Raw genomic sequence first — 25,757 nt, 5'->3', positions numbered from 1 at the left:
AACACAGTAAGACTGTCAAATCTTTGGCAAGAGTAGTTTAAAAAAAAAAAAATCAGTTAATACACAAAAAATGTCAGAGATTAAAAAGTGGATATAATTACAAAAGTCAGAGAAATTTTAAAAAATAGTATACTATTTGAAGTATACTTCAAAACTTAGATAAAATGGAAAAATTTATAGAAAATGTTAATTTATCAAAACTGCCGAGTGTGTGTGTGTGTGTGTGTGTGTGTGTATAGAGATGAAAATGGAGACAGTGACGTGGAGAGAGGAAGATGGAGGGAGAGGGTGAGCATCATAGTTTTCCCAAAACCATGGCAGAGTCAGTTGCTGACCTTCTCACAAAGACGATAGTAGCCCTAAGTGGTTTCATCACCAAAGTCTCCAGAGATACAAGAATATTAAGAGATTTTCCACAAACAATCCCCTACTGATGAGAATGAAACAGTCCTCTGCTCATTTTGTGAGACTCTGTAACTTGGAGCAGGATGGAGAAGGCATGGACAGGCCATGAATAGAAACCTAACTTCCCCGAACAAAGGATGAGCCAAGCCAGATCCAGCCCCATATTAACGGAGTCGGCTCTCTCCCCAAGCAGGAGTCTGGGTTAGCACTAGCGAGTTGATAATGAGTGTCTGGCTTCTGCAAGGGCAGACTAGGAAACCTGGGCTACGCTACCCACTGCAGATAACTGAGGACAGTTGAGGAATACCATTCAAAGAAGCTTAAAGTCATTGAGCTAAGAGGCTGGGGCAGTGGGATTGGCTGCCTCACACGGAGCAGAGCAGGGCACAGGTCCCCAGGATGGAGAATGGGCGCCTGGGATACCCTGTGGGGCCGTGAGCTGGGCATTCCCAGTCCTGGCTTCAGCCAGGATGAGAAGCAGTGCTTCCTCCTTCTGTGCACTTGGCTGGAGAACTGGCAGTCTTGTGCGCAGACTGCAGCGACCTGCAGGCCTGGCAGAAGCAGCCACAGTGTTCCAGATACTGCCCAGGGTCTCCTGGGCACAAAGCCACCCTCAGATGAGATTGCCACCCTATACATACCCCACTTTTATGAACTGTGGGGTATCCTTCCATTCTCCTTCCTACTGAAAACATCAGGGAACATATGTCTGTATTTGTTAGTTTACTTTTTTCTTACATGAAAGATAGCATAATACATACAATCTTCTGTATTTTTATAATCTTTAATTAATAAACATGACTTTTAAATAATCAAACAGACCAGCATGGTAGTACACACCTGTAATCCCAGCACCTGGGAGGCTGAGGCAGGAAGACTGCCATGAATTTAAAGCCAGCCCTAGGTGACACAGTGAGTTTAAGGCCAGTATGACTACCTGGTGAGACCCTGTCTCAAAAAACCAAAAATAAATACATAAATAAGCAGGCAAGTAAAGCATTTTCCTGACAGATTTCTTACTGTATGTATACTTTACTGTGTGTAAAAGTGAAGTGAAGGAAAAAGTGTTTTCTTTAAACATTAACTTGTTTACACATAAAAATGTACCTTAAAAATTCTAAAAGAGTTTACCTCTCGTCCAACATTTACCTTGCACATTCATTTGGTTCCTCTGTGGCATTCTTCAGTAAAATATTTATGAGGTAATGCTAAAAACACAAAATTAGGCAAAATAAAAACTTTGTTTATGTGTCATGGCTGGTTTTCCACATGACTGACCACACTCCATGCAGCCCAGAGCTACCAAAGGCCCAGAGCTCGGAAGCTCTGTGGAGTGGGGCTGGAGCAGAGGCAGGAGTGTTTCTGGGTAGTAGTGAAAGCAATGAGACTGCCAGGCAGGAAAGTCTCCCTTTACTTTCAGGCTGACTGGACTCTACATTGTACACTGAATCATATACTGTATCATGTATTATAAATCGATTGATTCATGCTGGAATTTATTTTAGTTTGCCTCAAAAGTCAGTTGAGAGGGGCTGGAGAGATGGCTCAGTGGTCTAAAGCACCTACTTGGAACAAGCTTGGCAAAGCATAGGGACCGCGGTTCAATCCTCCAGCACCACATGCCAGCCAGCCGCGCCCCCTGGTGGGCTGAGCTGGCCACACACACACACACACACACACACACACACACAATGTTAAAATAAAAAAAAATTAAAAAAAAAAACTACCCTTTAAAAAAAAAAAAAAAAAAAAAAGTCAGTTGAGAGATTAAGTACTTTTATTCTCCAAGAAATAATTTGAAATTTCAAATTATCAGTAGTATTTAATCAGGCCAACAAAGTTTACTTAGTTTATTTCAATCACTTTATAAATTCACTTGCTGCACTAATGCAGCATAACTAAGCCAATGAAAGTATTACAAGGGTTAACTCATTACATGATTTGGATCCCAAGGCACAATAAACAGATCTAATAAAAACACTGAGGAGTGGAGCTACCAGGTCTAACTGCAGCGTGCTCTGACATGTTTATAGCCCCTTGAACAGACTTCTGAAAACAGTTACCAAAACACTGAAAAGATGCACCAAATTTCAGGGATGAGTAGATCAGTGTATAAAAATGGAAGATACAGCTGGAACTATAAAATGCCAAACTGGAGATGTGATCAAGTGCATCACATACCTTGACATCTTCAGTTCCGGTGACAACCTCAGTTACTTCCGGCACTGATTGCAGTAATGGGATCTCCCGGTAGATGTTTGGGAAGCAGACGAGGGATCCAAGGATGGTGAGAGCTTCAGAACGAGGTGCCTAAACATGAGGAGAGGGGAGCACACAGCCTTCACTCTGAGAAGCAATGACATACTTTACTTCTCTGTGGCTTTAAGAAGGAATCGGGATAGTTATTTCATCATGATTGGAAATATACTACATACCTGCTGATTTTCCTGATGAGTATTTAAAAAACTAATTTACAAGGAATGGGAAATACTACAACACTTAGACATAAACAGTGCGAGCTGGTCTTCAGATTCATTCAAAATTAGGCACATAACTGAGTCTTGACTGATGAACACTGTTTTACTGTTGTGTTCTTCAGAAGGCAGGGTAAATGACACCAGCTTTTGTTGTGAAGGACAATTAAGGAAAATTCATAAGGATGTGGTTTGGAAGTAGGTGTCACAGAGAGGACATCATCTACCAAATTTCTTGTATTGTATAAGGAATGGCTTTGCAAAATAATATACAATGAGCTACTAAGTCACTATATCTAGTGAGATACTAATCCCTTATTTGTCCATTATCAGACTTAAGTATATCTTAAAGAAGGCACATCCCTAGATTTCTACTCAATCTCGCAGCTAGGAGTAGCCTAGAATGGGGGTAGGCACAGTATTTCAGAGCACACCATCCAGCTGTTGCCCATCTGTCCATCTGACCTTCTATTTTTTAAAGAATGACAATGGCAGCTAAGACTTCAGGAGATCTCACTCTGTCAGGTACTGTTCCAAGTGCTGCAAAGCATTTCTCACAGAGTCCCCTCAACAACCCAATGGGGGTCAGTACTACTATCATCCATATTTTCCCTGAGAAAACTGAGGCTAAGACAAGTTGAGGAGCTTGTCAAAGTCGTCTAGCCTGTTTAAGCAATGGACCCTAAACGTGAGCTGAGGCCACCTAAGTCAGGCCCACACTAGGCCTATAGTGTGAAATAAGAACTTCCTTCCTTAGGCTCCCAAGGAAGGAACATTCGGGATGGAACAGGAGAGCCAGATAGAAATTTGAAGTATTAAGTTTATACATTTGCCTTCTCAAGAGTAGGGACCTGTCAGACTCATCCTGCCAAACTCAAGTCCTAGCACACAGTAGTCCATGGTGAGTGTTTCTGAAGATACACACTTAAGTTGCTTCTACAACTTGGCCATTGAGAATAATGTCACAGTGAACAGGCAAATGCAGGTATTTCTTCAAGACTCTGGCTTCATTTCCTTATTTCAGAAGTGGAATTGTTGGATCACATAATAGTTCTACTTTTAATTTTTTGAGGAACCTCCTTATGGTTTAGACCTAAAATGGCCCTCAAAATTCTCATGCATTTGACAAACAACTAGGTTGTGGGCCTGGTTAGAGGTGAGTGGTATGCGGCATAACCTGGGAGGGGGTGTTCTTGTTGCTGGCTTTTCCTTTGTTCTGTTTTTCTGACTCCCATGCCTTAAACAGCTTTCTTCCTCCACACACTTCTACCATGCCATTTCCACCTTGGAGCCAGCCAACCATGGACTAAAACTGGGAACCAAAATAAACCTCTCCCCTTTAAGTTGTGGGCGACAGATATTTGGTCCCAACCATAGAACGTTGCTAAGACCACCATTCCTATTAGATTACAGAATGGCCATACCAATTTACATTCCATGAGCAGCGTACAAGGGCTCCCTTTCCTCCATATCCTCAAAACTGGTTTCTTCTGTCTTTTTAATGACAGTCATTCCAACAGTTGTGAGATGGTTATCTCATTGTGGCTTTAATTTGCATTCTCTGATGACTAGTGAAGTTAAGTATTTTTTTCCACATATATGTCAGTCAATTGCATGTGTGGGAAGCTACTTTTATAGCTCAACCAGCTAAGAGAAACATCTTCACAAAGAATGGTCACCATGGAGAGGTATATCACATATTTTGCTTTAGCATTGTTACAGGAAACTCTCCTAGCAAATAATAACAATACTTTTCAGTAAAGAAGTATGATCTTCCTGCCTGGATCTTATAAGTGTTTTCTTTTTTTAAATTTCATTTCATTTTTTTTGGTACCATGAATTGAACTCAGGACCTCACACTTGCCAGGTAGAAAACTGTACCACCGAGCTAAATGCCCAACCTTAGTTTTTCCCATTTGGTTTAAATCATTAAAAATAAATTTGTTCTTTGAAATTCAATCAGCCTAAAATATTTCTCAGCAATACTATCCATAATGAAGTATGAAAAGTTGTCAAATTCAGCATTTTTCTTTTCAATTTTTTTCTTCCCTCATTCTCCTTGTCTTTACTCCCTTCTCTTGGCTGTTAACTTATAAGATAGTACATGAAAAGATCATCATGAAATATCACATATACAGAAGATTAAAAATGCTTACAACCTAAAGCCTGGAGTTTGAATTTGCCTTGCTGGAAAAAAAAAAAAAATAAGTGGAAAGAAAAGCAAACATGCATCAAACAAAATCTAGGATGCCGGCTTCTCTTGATGACTTCAATGCAAATTCCTAACAAACAGGAAAGCTTGTTTTATTTACACCATTTGAAGGGGGGGAAATGCCTGAATTGATAACTGTTGTTCAGAGCACAAACACTAAATCTTTTAAATTTAAATGCAGAAAAGTATTCTTTCAAAAGGCACTAACGCATTGTGAGATAGAGGCAATAAATGTAAAGATGGAAAATAAACTCCTTTTGCAACCTTTAATGTCTAGCCCATTTGCTACTACTTTTTCAGTTGAGAACTGTGCCAGTATTTTCTCACACATTTATGAGGAATGTATATTCATTTCTAGTTAAAATCTTACTGTTCTAACATTTTAAGAAAATATTTTTGAACTGAGAGTATAGCTCAGTGGATTTGATCCCCAACACTACAAAACTAAATAATAAACCAATAAATTGATATTTTCTATAAGACTCACAGTAACCAAAACTTAAAACTGCTAATGTACACTTAAAATTCTCTTTACTTCAGATGTTTATGTCTATACCCCCATTTACTAGCAAATGCTAATAAGATTCTAAGAGACAAGCCCTGCCTCTGACAGTGTAAATGTGCTGAGATATTAGTGAGGATATGATTTCTCACACTTTGGCCTTTTGATGAAACGCCTTTCCAATACTGGTGTGTCATCTTATCCTACAATTTCACACGTCAGCTGCCAGGGTATCTACCCTGAGAGCCCAGTTTCACATTGCACTAATGAGTCGACACCTGTTAAGAGTAGAGAAATCTGAACCTTGTCAGCGATCTCGAGGCCTCCTGGGAGCTCTGATCTGAGCATTGTCATACTCACCGCCAACATGTCCGTGCTAAGGACCCTGGCCGCGGCTGTGATGAAGTCCCCCACCAGCATGGAGAAACCAGGCAGACCCAGGGAGAAGAAGCGGGGCGGGCAGTGTCTTATAATTATATTCAAGATATCCTACAAAGGAAGAGAAGTATGCATGAGTAAAAATTTTAGGTCAAAATTTCAAAATAGTTTGTGTGTGCATAGGACCACTGTATAACAATGTACAAGGATTTGGAAGCTAGACATTTTTCAGGGATGGGGTACAAGAGGTTAATTACTCAATGATTATTGTACCATTTTATAGGGAACAGAAGGTAGATATATAAATAAAACCCCTGAACACCTATCACTACAACAAAGAATAGATTCTGTCTTTAGCTTTGGATTTTCAAAGAGAAAGCAAGCTGTTACATTTTTAAAAACCCTTAAAATAGGCAAAGAGATGAAAATTTCAATCTTGAGGTAACTGTATGCGTTACGACAGGGAAATACTGTGATCAGGGGTGCACTACAGCCAGGGATTGGCATGATCTAAGCATGCGTGTGATCGCAAGCCCAAGTTGAAAGTGCCAGGTGACCTTCTGTGTGGGATGGAGCACTAAGTGTGTCATCTGCCTGGACGCCTGTGCCCAAGTCCATAATAGCCTGTCAAGGGTGGCCAGCTGGAATCTCTCAATTCCTGCCCCGTGCTGAGGTGTTCACCTCATCCTTGCCTCTGGCAATTAGAAAGCAGCCCTGGAAAAGGATCACACTATCATGGACAGGCCATAACTCTGAGTGAATGGTGTGTGTGTGTGTGTGTGTGTGTGTGTGTACACAATGCAGTGGTGAGTAAACTGCAAACTTCACTTAGGCAGTTTTTGTCAGCATCTCTATCAGCTATACTGAAGTACTACTGTTTTGTGACTTATAGTTATACAACCTGTAATTAGTATTAATATGCAGTTAGGTAAGACGAAATAAAGACTTTGGGTTTCTTAGTTTTTAGGATCTAGAAAATCTTTCAAAACAATTCTTATTTAATTGTGTTAAGCTAGAGCTAAAGTATAGCAACATGTTAAATTCTAATACATGAACTCAAATCCTTCATAATAAAAATAACCTCATTTAACAACTTGACTTCTTTAAACAATTTCTATATGTTCACAAAACATATTTTCCTCCTATAATAAACTCACTGAATTTCCCTAAACCACACTATTTACATCCTGAAAACAACTGCATCATGTTTAATGTTCTAGAACTCACATATGGCAGTTTAGCAAGCCCTAATGTAAAGTTTTGGCATTTCAGCAGACTTTTTCCCTATACCCAAAACAAACAGATAGATAGACAGATAAAAGGAGGAAAGAAAGGGAAGTCAACCTGAACCGCACTTCTTCCCAGTTAATGTTTAAACCTGCTTTAATCACGTCCTGCCATACACTTTAGGGCCCATATCAGCCAAGGCAAACATTCTAAGGGGCCGAGCAGATGGGTGCTGCAGCTTAGAAAGTGTGTGGTAAACTCATGCTCCCAGAGTGGAACAAAAGATCCACCTTTTTCATAATTAAGCTTCTGATTAATGCCCTAGGCTCCTCACCACACACCTGTAATTACTCACAGAGGTACGCATTGTGCCGGGCCTTGTCTGGGAATATCAGGCATCAGGCTCTCCGGCGGCAGATGGAAGCACATTTCTGTTGACATATGCTGCAATGAAAGAGTTCGTGCAAACCTGGCGAGCAAGGTAGCAGAATGCCATGCATCTGAAGATTAATAATGCAAACAACCAGGATGTTAACTTTGTTATGTTTGTGTTAATTCCATCTGTTGAGATGAGGAACTAAAACTCTGTAGCCTATGGGCTTTAAAGACCTTTAGCGTATACTTAAGTCAAATAAGCCATTTTTACCACTGGAATTTTGAGATTTAATTAAAAAATGCTTTTCTAGGATATGTTTATAGGACTTAGGAACTAAATCTTCTAATAAGCTAAAGCCTGCATTTATAGATAGAATCCATCTTTCTTTATAATATCCATTCATGTAAAGGCATTGATCTGTGAGGGGCATTCAGGAAAAATTTTGAAGTTGCCACCGATGCTGAAGACCACAGTTCTGGGAGGAGCAGAGTTCCACAGTTGCCCCAGGCCCTGGACCCCAGCCAGGAGTTACTTCAACGGAACCTGTTTCCATGGGCAGGAAGATGGAAAAGAGAAGGCACAGCAACAGATGGCTGGCCTGCCCTCCTCGGCCACCCACGGGAGTCAGCACCCAGAAGATGTAGAGGCTGTGCCAGTCACCAAAGATGGCACCAGGGCAGGGTTAACACAGAGTTAGGGAAGGTGCCACCTGACCAGCCAGCTCAACAACAGCCGCAGACCCACTTGCCGTGCTCAACCGCACATAAATGGACTGACCCAAAGCTTCCATCTCTGTGATAACACCATACATGCAGCAGCAACAATGTGCTGGTTGAAGACAGCAGCTGTGTGTTCCCCCAAGAGAGAACCCAGAGAGCTCTGCACATTTGCAACTCACAGCAGGACCCCTGGTACTCCTTCCCCTCTAGAAGCCAAGACCATAGTTGTAACTAGAATCTCTGGAAACATGAAACAAAAGGCCAAGATTGTGAACCTTCGCCCAAGGTCTCACACGCCCATACAGCAAGCCCACCCTCGCGCCTTCCATAGCATCCACCCTCAAAGTAAACATCTTGCCTGACAGGCTTTTTAAAGTGATTCACTTGATTTGAACTTAAAACTATTCTGGAAAATGAATATCCTTGGTCCTAAATAGAAAATGCCCCTGAATCAAACAGTGACAGCAAGCCAATGATACTGAATTTTTGCTGGAAACATCATTATCTGATAGTCTAGGACTTTCTTGCTAAGACAGTGGCTTGCGAGGTCACAGTGCTGTCAAAAGTTTGCTGCCAACCCCTGCATCACACCCACTGCAGGGGTCACTGTCCCTCAGTACCATCTCTGTTGTAAGTACCTACAGGAATCACCCCTGAACCCACACTTGGCCAATACAACTCCAGATTCAGGGCCACGAGGCTTTGGCCAAAGTCTATGAGGAAGATCTGGGAGATCACATTGTGCCCAGAGCTTCACATTTCGCTTCCATGAAATGGGATGATCCTCCCTTAAAAAGTTCCAACAGCAAAGAAGATGTGGGAAAATGCCTTTGCAACCTGGAAAGGGCCATGCAGGAATAATCAGAATTGCAAGGAAAAGAAGAAAAGAAAAGGTCTGCTAAAAGGACAAGGACTCTGAAGTGTTTTACTTTGGAGAATGCATAGGTTTAGTTTCTATGATTCAGTAAACTTCTTTTATTGATTTACTCAAAGAATGTTTAAAACATTTCAAAGGGGGCACAGACAAGCCTCTTGGATCACAAATGACCCTAAAAAGCTCTGGAAATTAGTGCACTCAGACAATGTCCTTACCCAAGCATCGCTGCAATCAGCCACAGGAGTACAACCTCAGAGCAAATGAGGAAGCTAAGAGGAAAATGACTGTTTCAGATTTTTAGTTTCATTCCTGTGAGAAATATTAGAACTTACCCTAAACAACTGAGTTTGGTAGCAAGAACTAGTTCCTTTTCCACCCTCTGAAGAGAAGAAACCATAACCTAAGTAAGCTCAATGGCAAATGAAGCCTAAATGAGGCACCGCATGTGTTCTGTCAAGCTGACCAGGATGAAGCAGGATGATTCTGTCAAGCTGACCTGGATGAATCTTTCAACGTGATTTTTGTTCAAAGGAGATAATCCCACAAAATGCTGTAACACGGGGAACAGGTGCACCAAGCTGGTGTTTTTCTCTTGTTTTGGTGAGAAACCTGCAACACACTGCCTATCAGGTGTGAGAAGCTGGCTGTAAGGTGGCATCTGTGGCTCACCCAGTGATTCAGGTTTATGAGAAAGGCAGTGAAGGACAGCATCTGTCTCTTATCACTGAGCTTGCAAAAATCAGGTAATTCAAACAGAGGCGTGTTGCTTCCTCCCTTCCAAAGCACAGCTCTATAAACATGAACCGTACTTAGCCCAGTAAATGAATCGCTTTCACTGAATGCTATGTACACAGTAACTGGAAAAACCGTAAGGGATAAGAAAAACATATGGTGATGGCAGCAGAAATTGGTTTCTTCGTTTTGCATAGTGCTGTTTCTTCAGTTCTCTTATAATTGACCCTTAGAACGATAAATGTGTAAAATAATTTTGTTTATTACGGCTCCAAACCTTCCAACAATTACATAAAATGAAAATTTAAAAGGAAGGATTCATTCTGGAAGCATTTCCATTGTTTACATAATTGCACAGCTATAATTTAGTGCTTGTGTTGTTATGGAAAATAAAAAAAGGGGCCATTATGGACCATTTTGATTCAAAATATTGCACAGTGGTGTCAAAAATGGGGGAAAATGTTCACTTTACAGCAGTTTAAAATGGATTAACCCTGCAAATAAAAACATTTCAATATAGAATTCTATAAAATACAAATGTTCAGGAAGTAGCCATCCCTCAGACAGTATTAGAAATGTACAACCGCGCTCTCACACCGATTACATATATGTCATTCACTAATATGTGCTCACAGCAGCAGCCAATGGCTGTAACACAATAGCTGGCCATCTGTCTCCCTCTCCCAGCCTCTCCTCCGTGGCCACACGCCCGCTTCTCAAGAGCAAACGGATCCGCTTATCCCCCCAAATAGCTCAGTCCCCCTGCGAGGCCAAGCAGAACCAAGAAATTAAAGTGGGTTTGCTAACCCGTACAGCCCCTCCTTTCACTTCTCACTTTAAGAAACTGCAGCACTATGAGTTAGTTGACTTCATCACTATTTTTCAGGAAAGATGTCGGTCTTTTCTTTAAGAAGAAATTCAATTGGAAGCTCTTGTATTTGGGAAAGTGGGAGATGCTAACCTCTGCTTATTCTAGTGATCTGGCTAATAAAAAGACAGGACTCAGCCCACACTTGTCTAATTAATTATAAAACTATTTGAAAGCAGAAGAACACTTTGGACACTAACCCTGGATAAAACTTAAACTTTCTATGACAACTAATGGGAGCCACATCCTACAGTACCTCAAGGACATTCTTGGAAACAGCAGTTTCTGCCTTCCTGGCAGAGCTCAGAAATGGAATGATAAGAAGCTTAGTTACCAGAACAGGGCTGAGAGCATCAAATCCCAAGGCCCGTCCTCTCCCGCCTGCTGGTGGCTGTCTGCGCCTCTAACTCTGTGTGCCCCTGGTGTGTAAAGGGCATCCTTTACACACTCAAGCTGCTACCTGGCCCCTGGTGACAAAAAAGTGAGGCCTTTGACATTATACCCTAACAACAAGAAAAGCACTGTGGAACACGATACTGGTACCACACTTCCAGAGGAGTTGCTGGGAATAAAAAGATAGCAGATCAAAGCTGTAAACTGCTTTCACGATCTGGCCAAACAATATGCAGCATGTGCTATATGTTATTTTTTTAAATGGCCGCGTGTGATGCAATTCATTCAGGAAAAAGGCAGAGATTTTTACCAGCGCTGGAAAAAAATGTGACTTCTCCAGAGGTAACGACGGTACCAAAGCCTGAAGATGGGCCCTGATAGAGCAACTAGGTTCTGAGTCTGTGAAGCAGAGCCATCTGCGTTTCTCATTGTGAGTACTGCATGAGAAAGATGCTACACATCTGCAGCAGCACAGGAAGAGGGGCAAGGCTGCCCAGCTGCTTCTCTGTGCCTGAGTCAGATTTACCGAGATATAATTCATATATAACATCCACCCTGCAGAGTGTACAACAGTGCTTTTAATATAGTCACAGAATTGCACAACCACCACTACTTTAGAACATTTTCATTACCCCAGAATAAATCCTATATCCATTAGCAACCACACCCTACCTTCCCCCTACCGCTCCTCACTACATACATAACAACCACTAATTACTCTCTATCTCCATGCATTTGTCTGTGCTGGACATTTCAAAATATGAGACCACATTGCATATGGTGCTTTATACCTGGCTTCTTTCATATAAAGACAATGTCCTCAGGCTGGCCAGATAGCTCAATGGACTAAAGCGCCTGTGTAGGCAGAACGCAGCATCCGGAGTTTGACACCCCACCACCACCACACCACCCTGCCAGCCCCGCCCCCAGGGCATGCTGAGACAGTGATTGAGACAGGGCATGGTACAGTACTTGGGAGGCTGAAAACAGGAGAATCACTATGTATCCAATCTACGTAGCAAGACTCTGTAGACCCTATACCAAATACATAAAAAAAAGACAATGTCCTCAAAGTCCACCATGTTGCAGCATGCACCTCTGCTTCATTCCTTTTTTATTATTGAATAATATTCCACTATGTCAATAGTTCACATTATCTTCCCATCAATTGATGGACACTGGAATTGTTTCCACCTGTTGGTGATTACTAATGGTGTTGCTATGAAAAAATGATACACAAATTTTCATCTAAATGTCTTGTCAGCTCTTTTGGTAACAGATTCAGCAGTGGAACTTACTGCATCCATTGCTGGTATACAGAAATATAGTTAATTTTTATATATTGATCTTGTATGCTATAATCTTACAGAATTCATTTATTAGTTCTAATAATTTGTGAGGGGGGTGTGTGTGTGTTTGAGCAAATATCAAACACTTTCCTAGTGCAGCTCAATCATTTTATTGTTTTCACTGGGAAAGTACATAGGTTCCCATCTCTCTGTCTCCTTGTCAACATTTATTATTTTCCTGCTTAAAAATGACAACAGCCATCCTAGCAACAAGTGTTTCCTGTGGTTTTGACTTTCATCTCCCTGTGATTATGTGGAGCATCTTTCATGTGCTTCTTCTCTGGAGAAATGTAAATATATTAGGGTCCTTCACCCATTTCATATTTGATCTATTTGTCTTTTTGTATTGCTGAGTTCTCAGGCCTCTTTCCTGTGTGCATTTGTCTGACATGTCACTTACAAATATTTTCTACCATGTTGTTGGTTGATTTTTCATTTGTTTGCTAGTGCCCTTTGAGGAACAAAAGATTTTAATTTTGAAGAATAATTTATCTACTTCTTTCTTTTGTTGCTTGTTTCAGGTGTCATTATCTAAGAATTATTGTCAAATCCATGATCACAAAGATTTCCTCTTTTCTGTTTTTTCTGAGAGTTTTATCATTTTAGATCTTACACTTAGGTCTCTGATCCATTTTGAGTAAAGTTCGGTACACAGAGTGAGTTAGGGGTTTCATTTTACTCCTAGACATGTAGATTCCAAGTTGTCTCAGTAACACTAGAGAATTCTTTTCCCACTGAATTATCTTTATACTTTTGTCAAGAATTAGTTGACTACAGATACATGGGTTCATTCTAGACTCTCTATTTCATTTCATTGATCTATGTATCCACCACTTTACTAATACCATATTGTTTTGAATACTGCAATTGTATATTAAGTTTTAAAATAAAAAAATCATGAGTTCTACTTGTTCTTCCTTTTCAAGATTATTTCAGCCACTCAGAATTCCAGGTGAATTTTAAAATACACCTTTTCTTTCTGCAAAAGGAAAAAAAAAGCCATTTGGATTTTGACAGATTGTGTTAAATCTGTAGATCAGTTTTGGGAGTACTGTGAATATTAAATCTGAATTAGAAATACAGAGTACTTTCCATTTACTTAGCTATTGTTGAATTTCCTATAGCAAGATTTGAGTTTGTAATACATACTCTTATACTTGCTTGGATAAATTTATCTCTAAATAATTTATTCTGTTTATACTATTATAAATAGAATTTGTATCAATTTCATTTTCAAACTGTCCACTGCTGGTATACAGAAATATAGTTAATTTTTATATATAGATCTTGTATGCTATAACCTTACAGAGTTCATTTATTAGTTCTAATAATTTGTGAGGGGTGTGTGTGTGTGTGTGTGTGTGTGTGTGTATTCCTTAGGGTTTTCCAAATATACAAGCAAATCATCTATGAATATGTTAATTTGTTTTCTTCCCAGTCTGACATTGTTTTATTTTTATTTTTATTTTAATCTACCTACCCTACTCAGAGTCTACAAAACAGTGCACAACTGCAGGATAGAAGGGATAAAAACAGGCACCCTTGTCTTATCCTTAATCTTAGAGAGAATGTGGGTATTGGAAATGGAAAGTTTAGTAACTTCTTTGATGAAGAAAGTCAGAAGCTACAGTTCACACCTAAGCCCAGGGAAACCTTTCATTCGAAATATTTTTGGGTATAGTTAGGATAGATATACAGCTACTTTCTCTTAGTTCAATGAGAAGAAAGATTTGTACTAATATTGTTTAGACGAGAGATCATGTTTGTATCTTGTACTGTGAATAACTACTATGAAGACAACAATATACAATGTATTAATAATTGTAACTGTCCTACTAACCTGTTCTGAAACTGTCTCTTTGTTATTTTTTTCTCATTAAAGTTAATAAAGAATTAAAAAAAATATTTTGGGGGAATGGCAAGTTCATGCTTTCGATAAGAATGTGGAAAGCATGGTAGGTAAGAGTCGCCCAGGAAGAACTCGCCCCTGTCACATGAATCAAGTCACACCCTTAGCCCCAAGTCCTTGGTCACATGACAAAACACAGGCCCCTGATCTCTGGCCCACAAAGCACCTGCTTGCAGCTGAGATCACAGGCACTGCTGTCCTTCATGTCACATCTTACTCTGGGTGCCGCAGAGCCTCCTGGGAAGCTGGTAGGCAGATAGTCAGCTCAGGAGGGATTAGGGAATACCTACCATTCCATAGCAGGAGAAAAGCTATTGAAGGGCCATGGACAGAGAAGACTTCCCAGCTGCCCCAACGGCACCCTGAAGACGGGTGGCCTGGCCTGGCAACAACTGTCCTAGTGCTGACCCCAATGCGCCTCCAGCCTGTGATGCTGCAGTTTGTGAGCAGGTTGCTGTAGTGAGGCTGATGCAGATGCATGAGGACATTTATCAAATCTGCACAATCAGACTCCAGCAAATGAGAGCTGCAACAAGTTGTTGCTGCAAGTGATAACAGAAAAAGTGACCTGGCCATGCCAGACTTCACACACAGGACCCAGATAAAGCAGTGCCAAAAGTCCAGATCGCACCACCAGTGACAAAAGCAAAGCAATCACCTCGTCCTAATGTGGAGTCTATCTACAGCCATACCACCCTGAATGCACCCAATCTCGTCTAATATGGAGGCTGAGCAGCCTCAAGCCCACAGCTGTGTCACCCCAGAACAGAGAACAGACTTCAGGAAAACACATCCTTACTGAACTCAGGCAATGAGGTATTTGACTGGGTTTCCTGGAACCACAAAAAATGTAGAAAAGAAAAAGATGCAAGAGATCATCACACAAATCTTTTCCTATGGGCAGAAAGGACATGGGTGAAGGCCTGAAGCTGTGCTAGTGGCCAGGAACAGCCACAAAGCCCCGCTACTCTTGCTCAGGCCTCACCAAGGTCAGCACAGCACCATTTCTGTCCCTCACACAGTCCATCCACAAGAGGGTTTTGCTTTTGCAAGTAAAACTTTCAAGGGAAGGCAGTAAGTAAATCCTTAAGTTTAAATCCTACCTAGTCTCAAGGACACATTACATAAGGGAACTGGACCACAAAATACTATTTTCAGAAGGAAAAGCATTCTTCTTAAGAAAGAGCTGGGAGAAACTGCCTGTGTGCGGGGTGTGACTTTCAACAGGCAGGCTAGGGTTCTACTTCTCCCAAATTGAATGCTGCAGAACCCACCTGTGTGGCTTTTGTATTTAATTAACTGTGGCCTCCGCTCTGCTAAAGTACTCAGGACTTTTCCCAAAAGCACACTCCCTCCCTTGTGCTAAACAGGTCCGGAAGCCTAGCTCTCAGTCCTGTGGGGAGCGAGGCTGCTTCGGAGCACTGCGTCTTGAGGAGCAGTTTCCGAGCCTACACTTGAGAGCAACTGAGGGAAGAAAAATGGCTTCTGCTGGAGCTTTCCTACTTCCTCTGGGTTCTTACACCAGAAGAGAAATAGGCTTTGGAATCTGATTAATAGTTTTTCATTCTAGAATAATGCAAAGTGCATGTTCCATACATTGTTTTCCCATAAATAAAATTGTTCCGTCTGCACAAAGAAACAAAACTGAAGCTTTTAATACATTTCTGTTCTGTAAAAAAAATCAGGACAACTCCTGTCACTGAGTACAGGAGCCCACAGACCCTTTACCACCTTGTTCATGGAGAAAGGTCAAGGTATTAGGCCCACTAATAAGCAGCACTGCCATAATCCTGCACCCCACAATCCTGCCCTCTGAGGACTGACAGCACCTTCAAGAGAATCTCATTTGAGCAAGGAGAGGTGACTTCTAGGACCATCAAACTCCAACGACTAACAAACAGCTCACATTCTAGGAATGCCTGCTGAACCTTTTGGCTTCTGCATTACAGAGAACAAAATTCCTTTGGAGAGTTTACAACTTTTTTTGTTTAAGCAACAGTACTTTGAGGCAGATATTGGCAGAAATAAGGAAGGAGTAAGAGGGAGGCTGTAAAGATATCATCCCAGGGCTGGGGACATAGCTCAGCAGTCTAAGCGCTTGTCTGGCAAGCACAAGGACCCAAGTTTGATCCTCAGTACTGCATGCCATGCCTGGAACCCTGGGAGTGCTGAGTTAGCACCAAAACCAGGTGTGGTGGCGTACGCCTGTAACCCTAGCACTGCGGAGGCTGAGACAGGAGAATCACTATGAGTCTGAGTTGTGCAGAGAGGCCCTGTATCAAATAAATGAATAAATAATTTAAAAAATATAACAACCCATGACAGATACCATTAACTTGTCATCTGATGCTGGATGCATGCTTTACTATCTGAACAGAAATTTCACCATCTGCAAAATGGAATGAAGATGCAACACCCACAGTGTGATCAATAAACATGGGGAATGTTTAAATTTTAAAATTTAATAGCAGAAAGGACACACTGCTATTAATCTTCCTCAAAGCCCTGCCCTCACCTCAAACACTCATCCCATCAGTCTGGCCACTTTCTGAAGCACAAGTGCACTTGCACGAGTGTCTGTGGCTGCACCGCCATGGCCGCCTCGACGTTCTGAACCCATTCACAGTGTTTACCTCCAATGGTCATTTTGACTTTGGGGAAGAGCCCAACATCACTAGGTATTAAATCCAGTGAATGGGGGCCAGGGAGATGGTTCAGTAGAATGAGTGCTTCCCTGGCAAGCACAAGGGCCTGAGTTCAATCCTCGATTCCGAAAAAAAACAAAACAAAACAAAACAAAAAAAAAACAATCCAGTGAATGAGGTGAATGAAGACAGAGCACCATGTTTTTAATAGACAGAAACTACTATACATGTTTGGAATCAATTCTGGACATGGAGTAGCCACATAGACACTTAGGAAAGAGCACTTCCAGAACAGGTTCAGAAAGTGGCCAGAACCATGGGATAAGTTTGGTCAAAAAGAGAGGTAGTATTTTGAGGGAAATTAATGATAATGTGTCTTTTACTATAATAATTTTATTTTTATTTAAACATTCACCATAGAATTCTTTTAAATCATCCCCTTATACCTTACAGGACTCTTCCATAACTGCAAAGAAGATCATGTCTGAAAGCATTCAGTACATTTCAAAGCTTTATACATTATTCCTCTTACTAAATTATAAACTTATTATCATGATCTTACTAAAATATTAATGTTCCAAGATTACCTCAAAATAAGTTGATTTAAAATTCATTTATGTAAAAAAAGTCTCAGTGGGCATGGTACTGTACCAGGAATCTCAGAACTCTAGGAAGCTAAAAGCAAAAGGACACGAAGCTCCAACCCAGCCTTAGCAACTTAAACCTTGTCTCAAAAAAAAAAAAAAAAATTGGTCATTTTGGAGACAGGGTTTCACTATGTAATTAAGGCTGATCTTAACTCACTTTGTAGTTCAAGGCTGGCTTGAACTCACAGCGATCCTCCTGCCTCAGGCCCCCAACTGCTAGAATTATAGGCCTGTGTCATCATACTAGGCCTCAATTTTTTTTTTTTTTTTTTTGCGGAACCGGGGATTGAACTCAGGCCCTTGTGCTTGCCAGGGAAGCACTTATTCTGCTGAGTCATCTCCCGGCCCCTCAAAATTTTTTTTTAAAATGCTGGGTTTTAGCTCAGTGCGGGTTCAGTCCTCTGCTCTAGGTGGAAAAAAAAAAAAAAAAAAAAAAAAAAGTCTGAAATGAAAGACAAATCATCCTGATAATTTCATACAAAATATTTTAGGATGACGACAAATTTCTCAAGTGCCAACATGGTTGAAGGCACCATGCTCCCTGCTGCGAGGGTCTGGGGTAGAAGGAAGCATGCCTTCCAGCTGTGACTTTTCAGGGATAGGGACAGGGGACAGCCAGTCATTGCTCAGGGAGGCTAGGTCAAAAACTCAGGGACAGTTACCACAGGGACCAGAGAAAGAAGCCACTGAATGAGTGACATGGTGCTGGATCTTGGCAATGGACCACCTGAACACGTTCCCTAAACCTGAGCCCCAGAGAAAATGGTGAGTTTTACTGTGATGTCTTATAGAAGGATCTCAAGATTCTGCTGAAAATTCTCTGGCTCCCAAATACCTACAAGAGAATATTTTTCCATGGGAAAACAAAAGGGAAACAGTTGTTTATTATTTCTTTAGAAAACAATGTTCTTTCTAAAATGTGTTCCAGTAAGTAGCACTAATAGCCAAACAATCTGCAATTACCGCACTACCACTTATTGTTGTGAATTAAAAAGAAATCAACAAAAAAGAGATTATTCCCCACAAGGGGAGCACTTTCTCATGGGCATGAAACCTGCAATTTCAAATGGTTTTCCTGATGTTATTTCCTTGTATCCAAACCTACCCTTTATGGATTATAAACCATGACCATGATTTAAGATCTTGTATCTTTGACAATCACTCTTCTCCAAGTGGGAGCTAAAGCATCCCACCTCTCCTCAGGACAACTTGAGGCTTGAACTGCCTCTGGGAGCAGGACCTCTGGCTCCAGGTACTCTCTGCCTAGAGAAAACTGTGAATTTTCTTAATAACTTCATAGAATTCTAAAGAAAGAAATACAATCTTGCAGTCCAACAGCCACATTCCAAGCACTGGCAGCCTGTTCTGCAGAGGTCATGCCAGTGCCCACTAAGGCCCACTATCCTCACTTCCCAGAGCCACAGAAAATGGCCTCCCAGAACAAGCAGCTTGATTCAGGAAATGTCATGCAGGCATTGACTGGGATACAGCCACCCTGTGCCAGGCTCTGATGTGAGCTCTTCCAGCCAGAAAGCATCAATCACCTGCCCTATCTGAACAGAAAGCCATGCCAGGGAGCGTCCCCAGGGTGGGCTGCAATCCCTGTTGTGCTGGCTCGAGGTGATATAGTCTAGTCTCTCCCTCAGACACACAAGAGAAAGCCATAATCCATGGCCTCGCCAGCTCTCCTCCCGGTGAGCTGTGCTCTCTGGGCTGCTAATGCTCTGCAGATCAAGCTTTCAGAAAATGCCCAATTCCACCCCAGATCACTTTCCTGCTAACACGAAATTAATCAAATCATTCCATGTTTCACTTCTTACATTGATTTTTTTTCAAATAAATATGGATTTTTATTTTTTTCTGTATTTTAGGGATGGGTCTACAGGATATTCAGGGTCTCACTACTAGATCAGACTCAGTGATTCTCCTGTTTAGAGCTTCCCAAGAGCTGGGATTATAGGAGCGCGCCACTATGCCCAGTCTCAATTGCCCTTTCAGTGCATCCCAGGGGTGGGGCCAGCATGGCAGGCCCTGGGATCGAACCCCTGGCCCCTGCACCTGCTTGCAGGTGCTTCAATCCACTGAGCTATTCAGCTGGCCCCTAAACACAGAATTTAACAAGTTAAACCATATGAATTACACCACCCTTTAAAAAAGTCAACTATTGACAATTTTCATATGCTTCAGCATAAAATATTTACTTATTTTCCTGGGAAAATCTTACAGTACTTTAATTTCCTTGATTAAATTATGGTCTTTCTAATACCTGGCTTTTGTCAAGCTTGGGTGCCTCAGCTTTTAGCCTCCTGTCACCTGCTTATAGCTCTTCTGGGACCAGGCAGAAGTTGGGGGTCAGAAACGGTGCTGTGCACTGTGGGACACCAAACAAGATCCTTGCCCTCTCCACACTGGATGCCAGCTGCATCTCCCCTTGGTTGGAGCAATGAAGCATGCCTCTAGACACTATCCAGTGTTTCCTGGGGGTACCCTAGTCACTGTTCAGGGGTCATGAAAGCTGACGGCTCTCCACAGTGGAGACACCTGCTTGGAAAATGGAAGCTTTGGCTTCTTTGGTCACCCATTCTTTGTGCCTGGATTTGAAGGAGCCAGCTGCAGGGGAGGTCTATTCTTCCATCTTCTATCAACCAACACATTTCCTGAGCAACTACTCTGTCTGAAATAAGTGTCTCTACAAATGAAGGCTCTGACTTGGGCCTTGGAGGCCACCAGTATGTTCTGCCCTGAAAAGTCCTCATGCCTGGATCACATGCTCTTGTATCTCCCACACATCCTGTATATTTTATGCTTTTCTTCACTTCATGTAGCATGTCTTATTGAACACATGAAAGATTTATGGTTAAATAGACCTAGTTCATATTCTTTACTGATGGCACTTATTTGAAAGAAATCCTTACACCTCTAACTCCACCAAGGGAAATGAAACAGAACTCTCATTTCTGGCCTCTCAGGTAGACGCCTTCCCAGCACCAGGCTCCCTCACTATCATCTTACATGTTAAAGCTGTGGAACAAGTTCACTGCACACACGTTAGCCCTCATAACCGAAACATTTGCCATCTGCTACCTTCTACATATTTCTACTTTCCTTGTTGAGGTGAAGGTAGGCTGGGTCTGCAGCTGAATGAAAATAATTACTGGTTTTACAGCTGGAAAAGAAAAGAAAAACAAACCCAAATCTGCAGTTTATTGTTTTGGTGTGATCATGACTTGGAAATCTCCACGGTTACTGATGGCTGAACAAAGTTATTAAGAAACTGTTTTCCAACACTACTTGACTAATACATGGCTCCCACATTCCTCCAAAATGTATGGAAAGACCAGGAAATCGCCGGATTTCCTTGATGGTGTTAACATTAATTATACAACAGCTTCTTGCTACTAATAATACATGTCAGCAGAGGGTGACTTTTATCCTTGAAAATATTCTTCCATCAAGCCTAAACTAAAAATTTTGTTTACTTATGCAAAAAAACCTTAAAGTCAGTAAAATCTCAATTTGAATGAAGTGAATTTAAACTGTTAAAACTGGATTGTTAGAAAACTAAAGGAGTTTAATTGTCAAATTACTTTGAAAATACTAACAAAATAGGCTGACAAAAATATCAAATTCAGAGACTTTTAGAAATTCTATCTTCATAACTAAATAAACTTACAGATTGCACACCAACTTTATAGTTTGAATTCCAACGGATAGAAAACATGCTCTCTTAAGCAGACACAAATGTCCCTGGAAATCTTTCCTATACACTTTTAATTTCTAATAGGCAAGAATTCTCTGGGGACACCCCTAGCACATCTGCTAGTGCACCTGCTCGCCTGCCCAGTGCTATGATGTCCAATGTGGGAGAGTATCTCGGAGACAAGAGGCACTCTGTCCAGTGGCTCACCATGCCCAGCCCCCTCCTCTTTCCCAGCCCATCTTCTCACCTGTTTGCACTGACTTGGCTTCAGGAGATAAATCCACCTGATTCTCAGCCCTGTGTGTGCCTTACAGCTGTGTACACCTGGCCCAGTTAGTTCACATGGAAACACAAATATACATGCATAAAATACACACATTTTGAGATTATCCACACGTACAAATCAATAGATGCACACCTACACACACTGATATGCACCCTCCGTAACCAACTGTGCCTCAGCCCTTGTCAGCCCTCATTCACTCGCCTCGGGGTACTCACCATGATCCCCTTCCCGTTCTTGCTGTTACCCTTCATGATTATAATCTCCCCTCGTAATCACTACAGCTCAAGTTTCTTAAGATGCTTTGTGGCCATGCCCAGAACCTTTAGTGCTCCCTATGTCCCATAGCATGAGGAGACCCAGAATCAAGGTTCTACAGCACTTCTGTGTATGTATTTACACTGACTCAAAGCCACTCCAGTCCCTGCTGCTCACACACAGCCTCTGGAGTCCTTTTTCTCCTTGCTACATCCTGACTGTCCTTGAAGGTTCTGCTAAATCCCACCTCTTCCATGAGCTGCTTTCCAACTGACCTGAGCAGAAGGGGATTCACCACAGTCCTATTTGCACAATGCATGTAGCACTTTGTCGGTTCTTTTCACAAGATGGAAGACCTTACAGATATTCAGTTGTGTGTGTCATACCCTCGGACTCTCACTAGGTCTTTACCATGCTGGGTGAAAATGCTCAACACAAAAAGATTATTGAAGTGCGTATACTATTTAGGAAGGAGTGATATGGTCCTAAAAGTACAATGCCTAAAAGTACACCAGAGGACCCAAGGATGCCTAAGGGCTATAGGAGTCCTCCAGTCCAACCCTTTCCCAACCAGCATGGTCAGCTGGGGACCTCATGGCCAGTGAGGGACAAAACTGAGTTTAGTACCCAGAACTTAGAAGGCTCAGTATGAGGCTTGCATCCATAAAGGTCACATACCGAACACATTTTGAGGTCTTATTATATTCTAAAGCTTCAAACAATCATTGCCCCATTCAGAACACCTTAGGGATAAAACTCAGAGGTAGTTCTTTTTTTCCTGGACTGTTTAAGCCTATAATGTTTTAGTAAGTTCTTTCAAAATGAAGCTTTTACAAAGTTAGCCTTCTAAAGTCCCTCTAATAATTCGTAAGATTGTTCCTTAGAATATAACCATTAAACTTTTAAAATCACAAATATGTACTTTACCTTGCTAGGATTGAATTAAAAGTCCCTGAATTGAGACCTTGGTACAAATCACAGTACAGAGTGAGTACTTTAGAAAAAGGTATTTGAATTACTTCCCTGGGTATGAGATAAGCAAGGTCCCCAATTTGGCATCATAATGATTTTTCTGAATATTTGCATCTGTTTAGCCTCTAATAGACTTAAGGCTCAAATATATTAGAAATGTATATATATATCTAACATACATGGTTCTGGTTGTAAGCTTGAGCTTTCCACAAAGGATGGCTCTTTGTCAGGGAAGAGGTGATGCAATGATTACACATTCCTGCATGAGCTGGGCTGTCGGGGTTATTAAGAGAGTCAGGGACAGGCAATTTGTGAGGATCACCCCTCACCTTGCTCTCGTGGCTCATGGTGAGCCTCCAGCTCACTGAGGGGCCCCATGGGATCTTTTCACAAACGAGTGTTTATTATTATATTATTCCATCATATGCCTCTTGAGAGGAGTTGTAGTATCCGTTAAAACCATGAACTATTTTGACTTCTAGGATATTGTGCTATATATGGTGCTTAAAATTATGTTTTCTTTAACACTGAGGTGGCAAAAGATTCATTAAAACATAGTGTTGAATAAAAGTAAAATGTTGCTAAAAATACTCTTGACTACAAAATAAGTGACCAAAAATAAGAAAAAATAAGTGAGCTAAACTAATGCAAACACAGATCAGTGAGGGCTGTGCACTGCCGCCTCACAACTTGCAGAGTGAGCACAGCTAAGCCAGGTCATGCTGGTGGACAGCAGAATCCACTCTGAAGACAACGTGAAAAGGGATTTATAGTAGCCCTGCATGGCTGGTGTGGATCTCTGAAGCAAAGAAAGAGGCGGCCAGCAGAAATGCCTGTCCTCAGCAGAAGGTAGGCAGCTCTGGCAGAGGTCCTGTCACTGGCTCAGTGGCCACTGATGCTAATGGCTGAGCAGAATCTTGGCACAGGAAGCTTCATCTCCCATTGCTGCTGGCCCTCCCGTACCTATATCCAGGTGCCATGCTGGTGCTTATGCACAATGCCAGTCTAGGTGCAAGGTGTGTGGGCTACACAGGGCTCTGCCTCCTTGCTGCCTCCCTGAGTAAGAGTAAGGCAGTAGTCTGGACACACAGAGAAGGGTATGACCACCCCTGAGCAGATTCAACAAAGGGAGTCTTACTTGGGTCTGACTTTGCCACAGGGCTGGCTATTTCTCCAAGGGTCCTGAAATTCCACCATGCCTTTAAGATTTTATTGAAATCTTTAAAAATGTAAGATGAGAGATAGGTAAAGAGAATCACTAACACTAAGATATCCGAAAACAAAATCCACAAGGTTATGGGAGTTACACCCCCATGGTGTTTGCATGGGGCTCTCTCACACAAAGGACCACGGTATCCACTCAGACTGAGTGTGCTTCCTCGCTTCCAGCTACCCAGAAGCACTTTAGGTAGGCACTGTAACTATGCTCCTGTTCACCAAGGGACCCAGGCACAGAGACCCCAGGACACTCAGCTAAGAAGCGCAGCGCATGCTTTGGCTGACAAGGGGTCTGTGCTCAGCAGTTACACCTCACCGAAGTTCTCTCGCTATACACAGTCACAGGGGGATCCTGGGATGTCTCAAACCCGTAGCTCCAGGCTCATCCCAGGGCAGGCAACGCATGCTTCCCCACCCAAGAGCAGCCTCGTGTCTTATAGTGCAACACTGTAGATGAAAATGACAATGATCCATATTTCCCAAAATTTCTATATGCAAATTTAAAAAATAATTTTGCATTAATGTAAGCTTTGCATTTAAAAGAGTTTAACTTTGATGTATAACAGACACATTATATTAAGACATTAAATCTGTAAGTCATTGTTAAAAAATAGCTTACTTATTTTAAGAAAAGAAAACTTTCCAGTCTTTGATATATGTTCTTAAAAACATGAAAATAAAATTCCTTTCCACAACTGTCCTCTTCCATTTCACACGTATTGATCTTTCCATATGTTTTAAATAATCATGAAATTAATAGGAACTGTTTTTAATAAATCCAAATCATAGCTCTTTTCATGTCAGAATATTTTGGGGAAGACTAAGGTGAAAAAGCTGCTTATACATTAGGAGAAACTAAGAACAACTCAGAACAGCTTTAGAAGAGAGACAGCTGAGAGGGCTTCCAGGGAAGGCGTCTGCAGGGGGCGCTCAAGGAGGAGGGCTCCGCGGCAGGACCAAGGCCAGAGCCCAGGTGAGTCCAGGTCAAGGGGGCCAAAGGCAAAGACTGTTTGCCCACAAGTGAGCTGAGAAAGAAAGGCAGAGACTTATCCAGGGAGTGAGCCAGGCCTGCAGGCGAGTTCTGACAGCCTTGTGGGGACGCAGCCCTGGGGAAAAGGTCTGTGTAGGTTCTGGAAATGGGTGATGATACTTATCCAACTGAGCTGTGGAGAAGAATCAACAGACAACAGCACACAGCTCCCTACAGCCAGGCACTGCAGATGCTCGAGAAAGGGACCCCTCTGCTTGGCCCTACTCTTGGGTGGGCACAGAGTAGCTAAGCAGAGGCAGCCAACAGGAAGACCCTCTCGGGTAGTCAGGCAGGGCAGCCTGTAAGTCGTCCAGAATCTGCCACACAGCTCATGGACATTTTTTTTTTATGATATATATATATATAAATTTTATTGAGAAACAGATAACAATAAGACAGTTTCAAAACTGATTAATAGGATAGTTTCAATAATTAATACATTGCATATTGTTACCTTCTTAGTGGTTATTCATAGTAAAAGATGTAGACATGATATCCTGTCCACAAATACTATTAGTACAAATCTTTCTTCTCATTGAATTAAGAGAAAGTACCTGTATATCTATCCTAACTATTTTGAATA

The 25,757-nt window shown here is 41.6% G+C and overlaps 1 protein-coding gene across 4 annotated transcripts in view; it reads right to left on the bottom strand.

Annotated features, from left to right (window-relative positions):
• Ralgapa2 (Ral GTPase activating protein catalytic alpha subunit 2) overlaps window positions 1–25,757 on the bottom strand; it is a 300,697-nt gene that overhangs the window by 120,076 nt on the left and 154,864 nt on the right. For all 4 annotated transcript variants that reach the window (XM_023720114.1, XM_023720115.1, XM_023720113.1 and 1 more), the window contains 3 exons: window positions 5,954–6,082; window positions 2,587–2,715; window positions 1,555–1,613 (listed from right to left, as the gene is read on the bottom strand). In XM_023720114.1, the coding sequence (XP_023575882.1) occupies window positions 1,555–1,613; window positions 2,587–2,715; window positions 5,954–6,082 (317 nt within the window). The remainder of the gene's footprint in view (window positions 1–1,554; window positions 1,614–2,586; window positions 2,716–5,953; window positions 6,083–25,757) is intronic.

This window comes from Octodon degus, unplaced genomic scaffold, assembly GCF_000260255.1.
Source record: "Octodon degus isolate 3935 unplaced genomic scaffold, OctDeg1.0 scaffold00073, whole genome shotgun sequence".
Classification (NCBI taxonomy): Eukaryota; Metazoa; Chordata; class Mammalia; order Rodentia; family Octodontidae; genus Octodon; species Octodon degus.
Note: the sequence above shows the minus strand (reverse complement) of the source record. Positions and strands in the feature narration are given on the sequence as shown.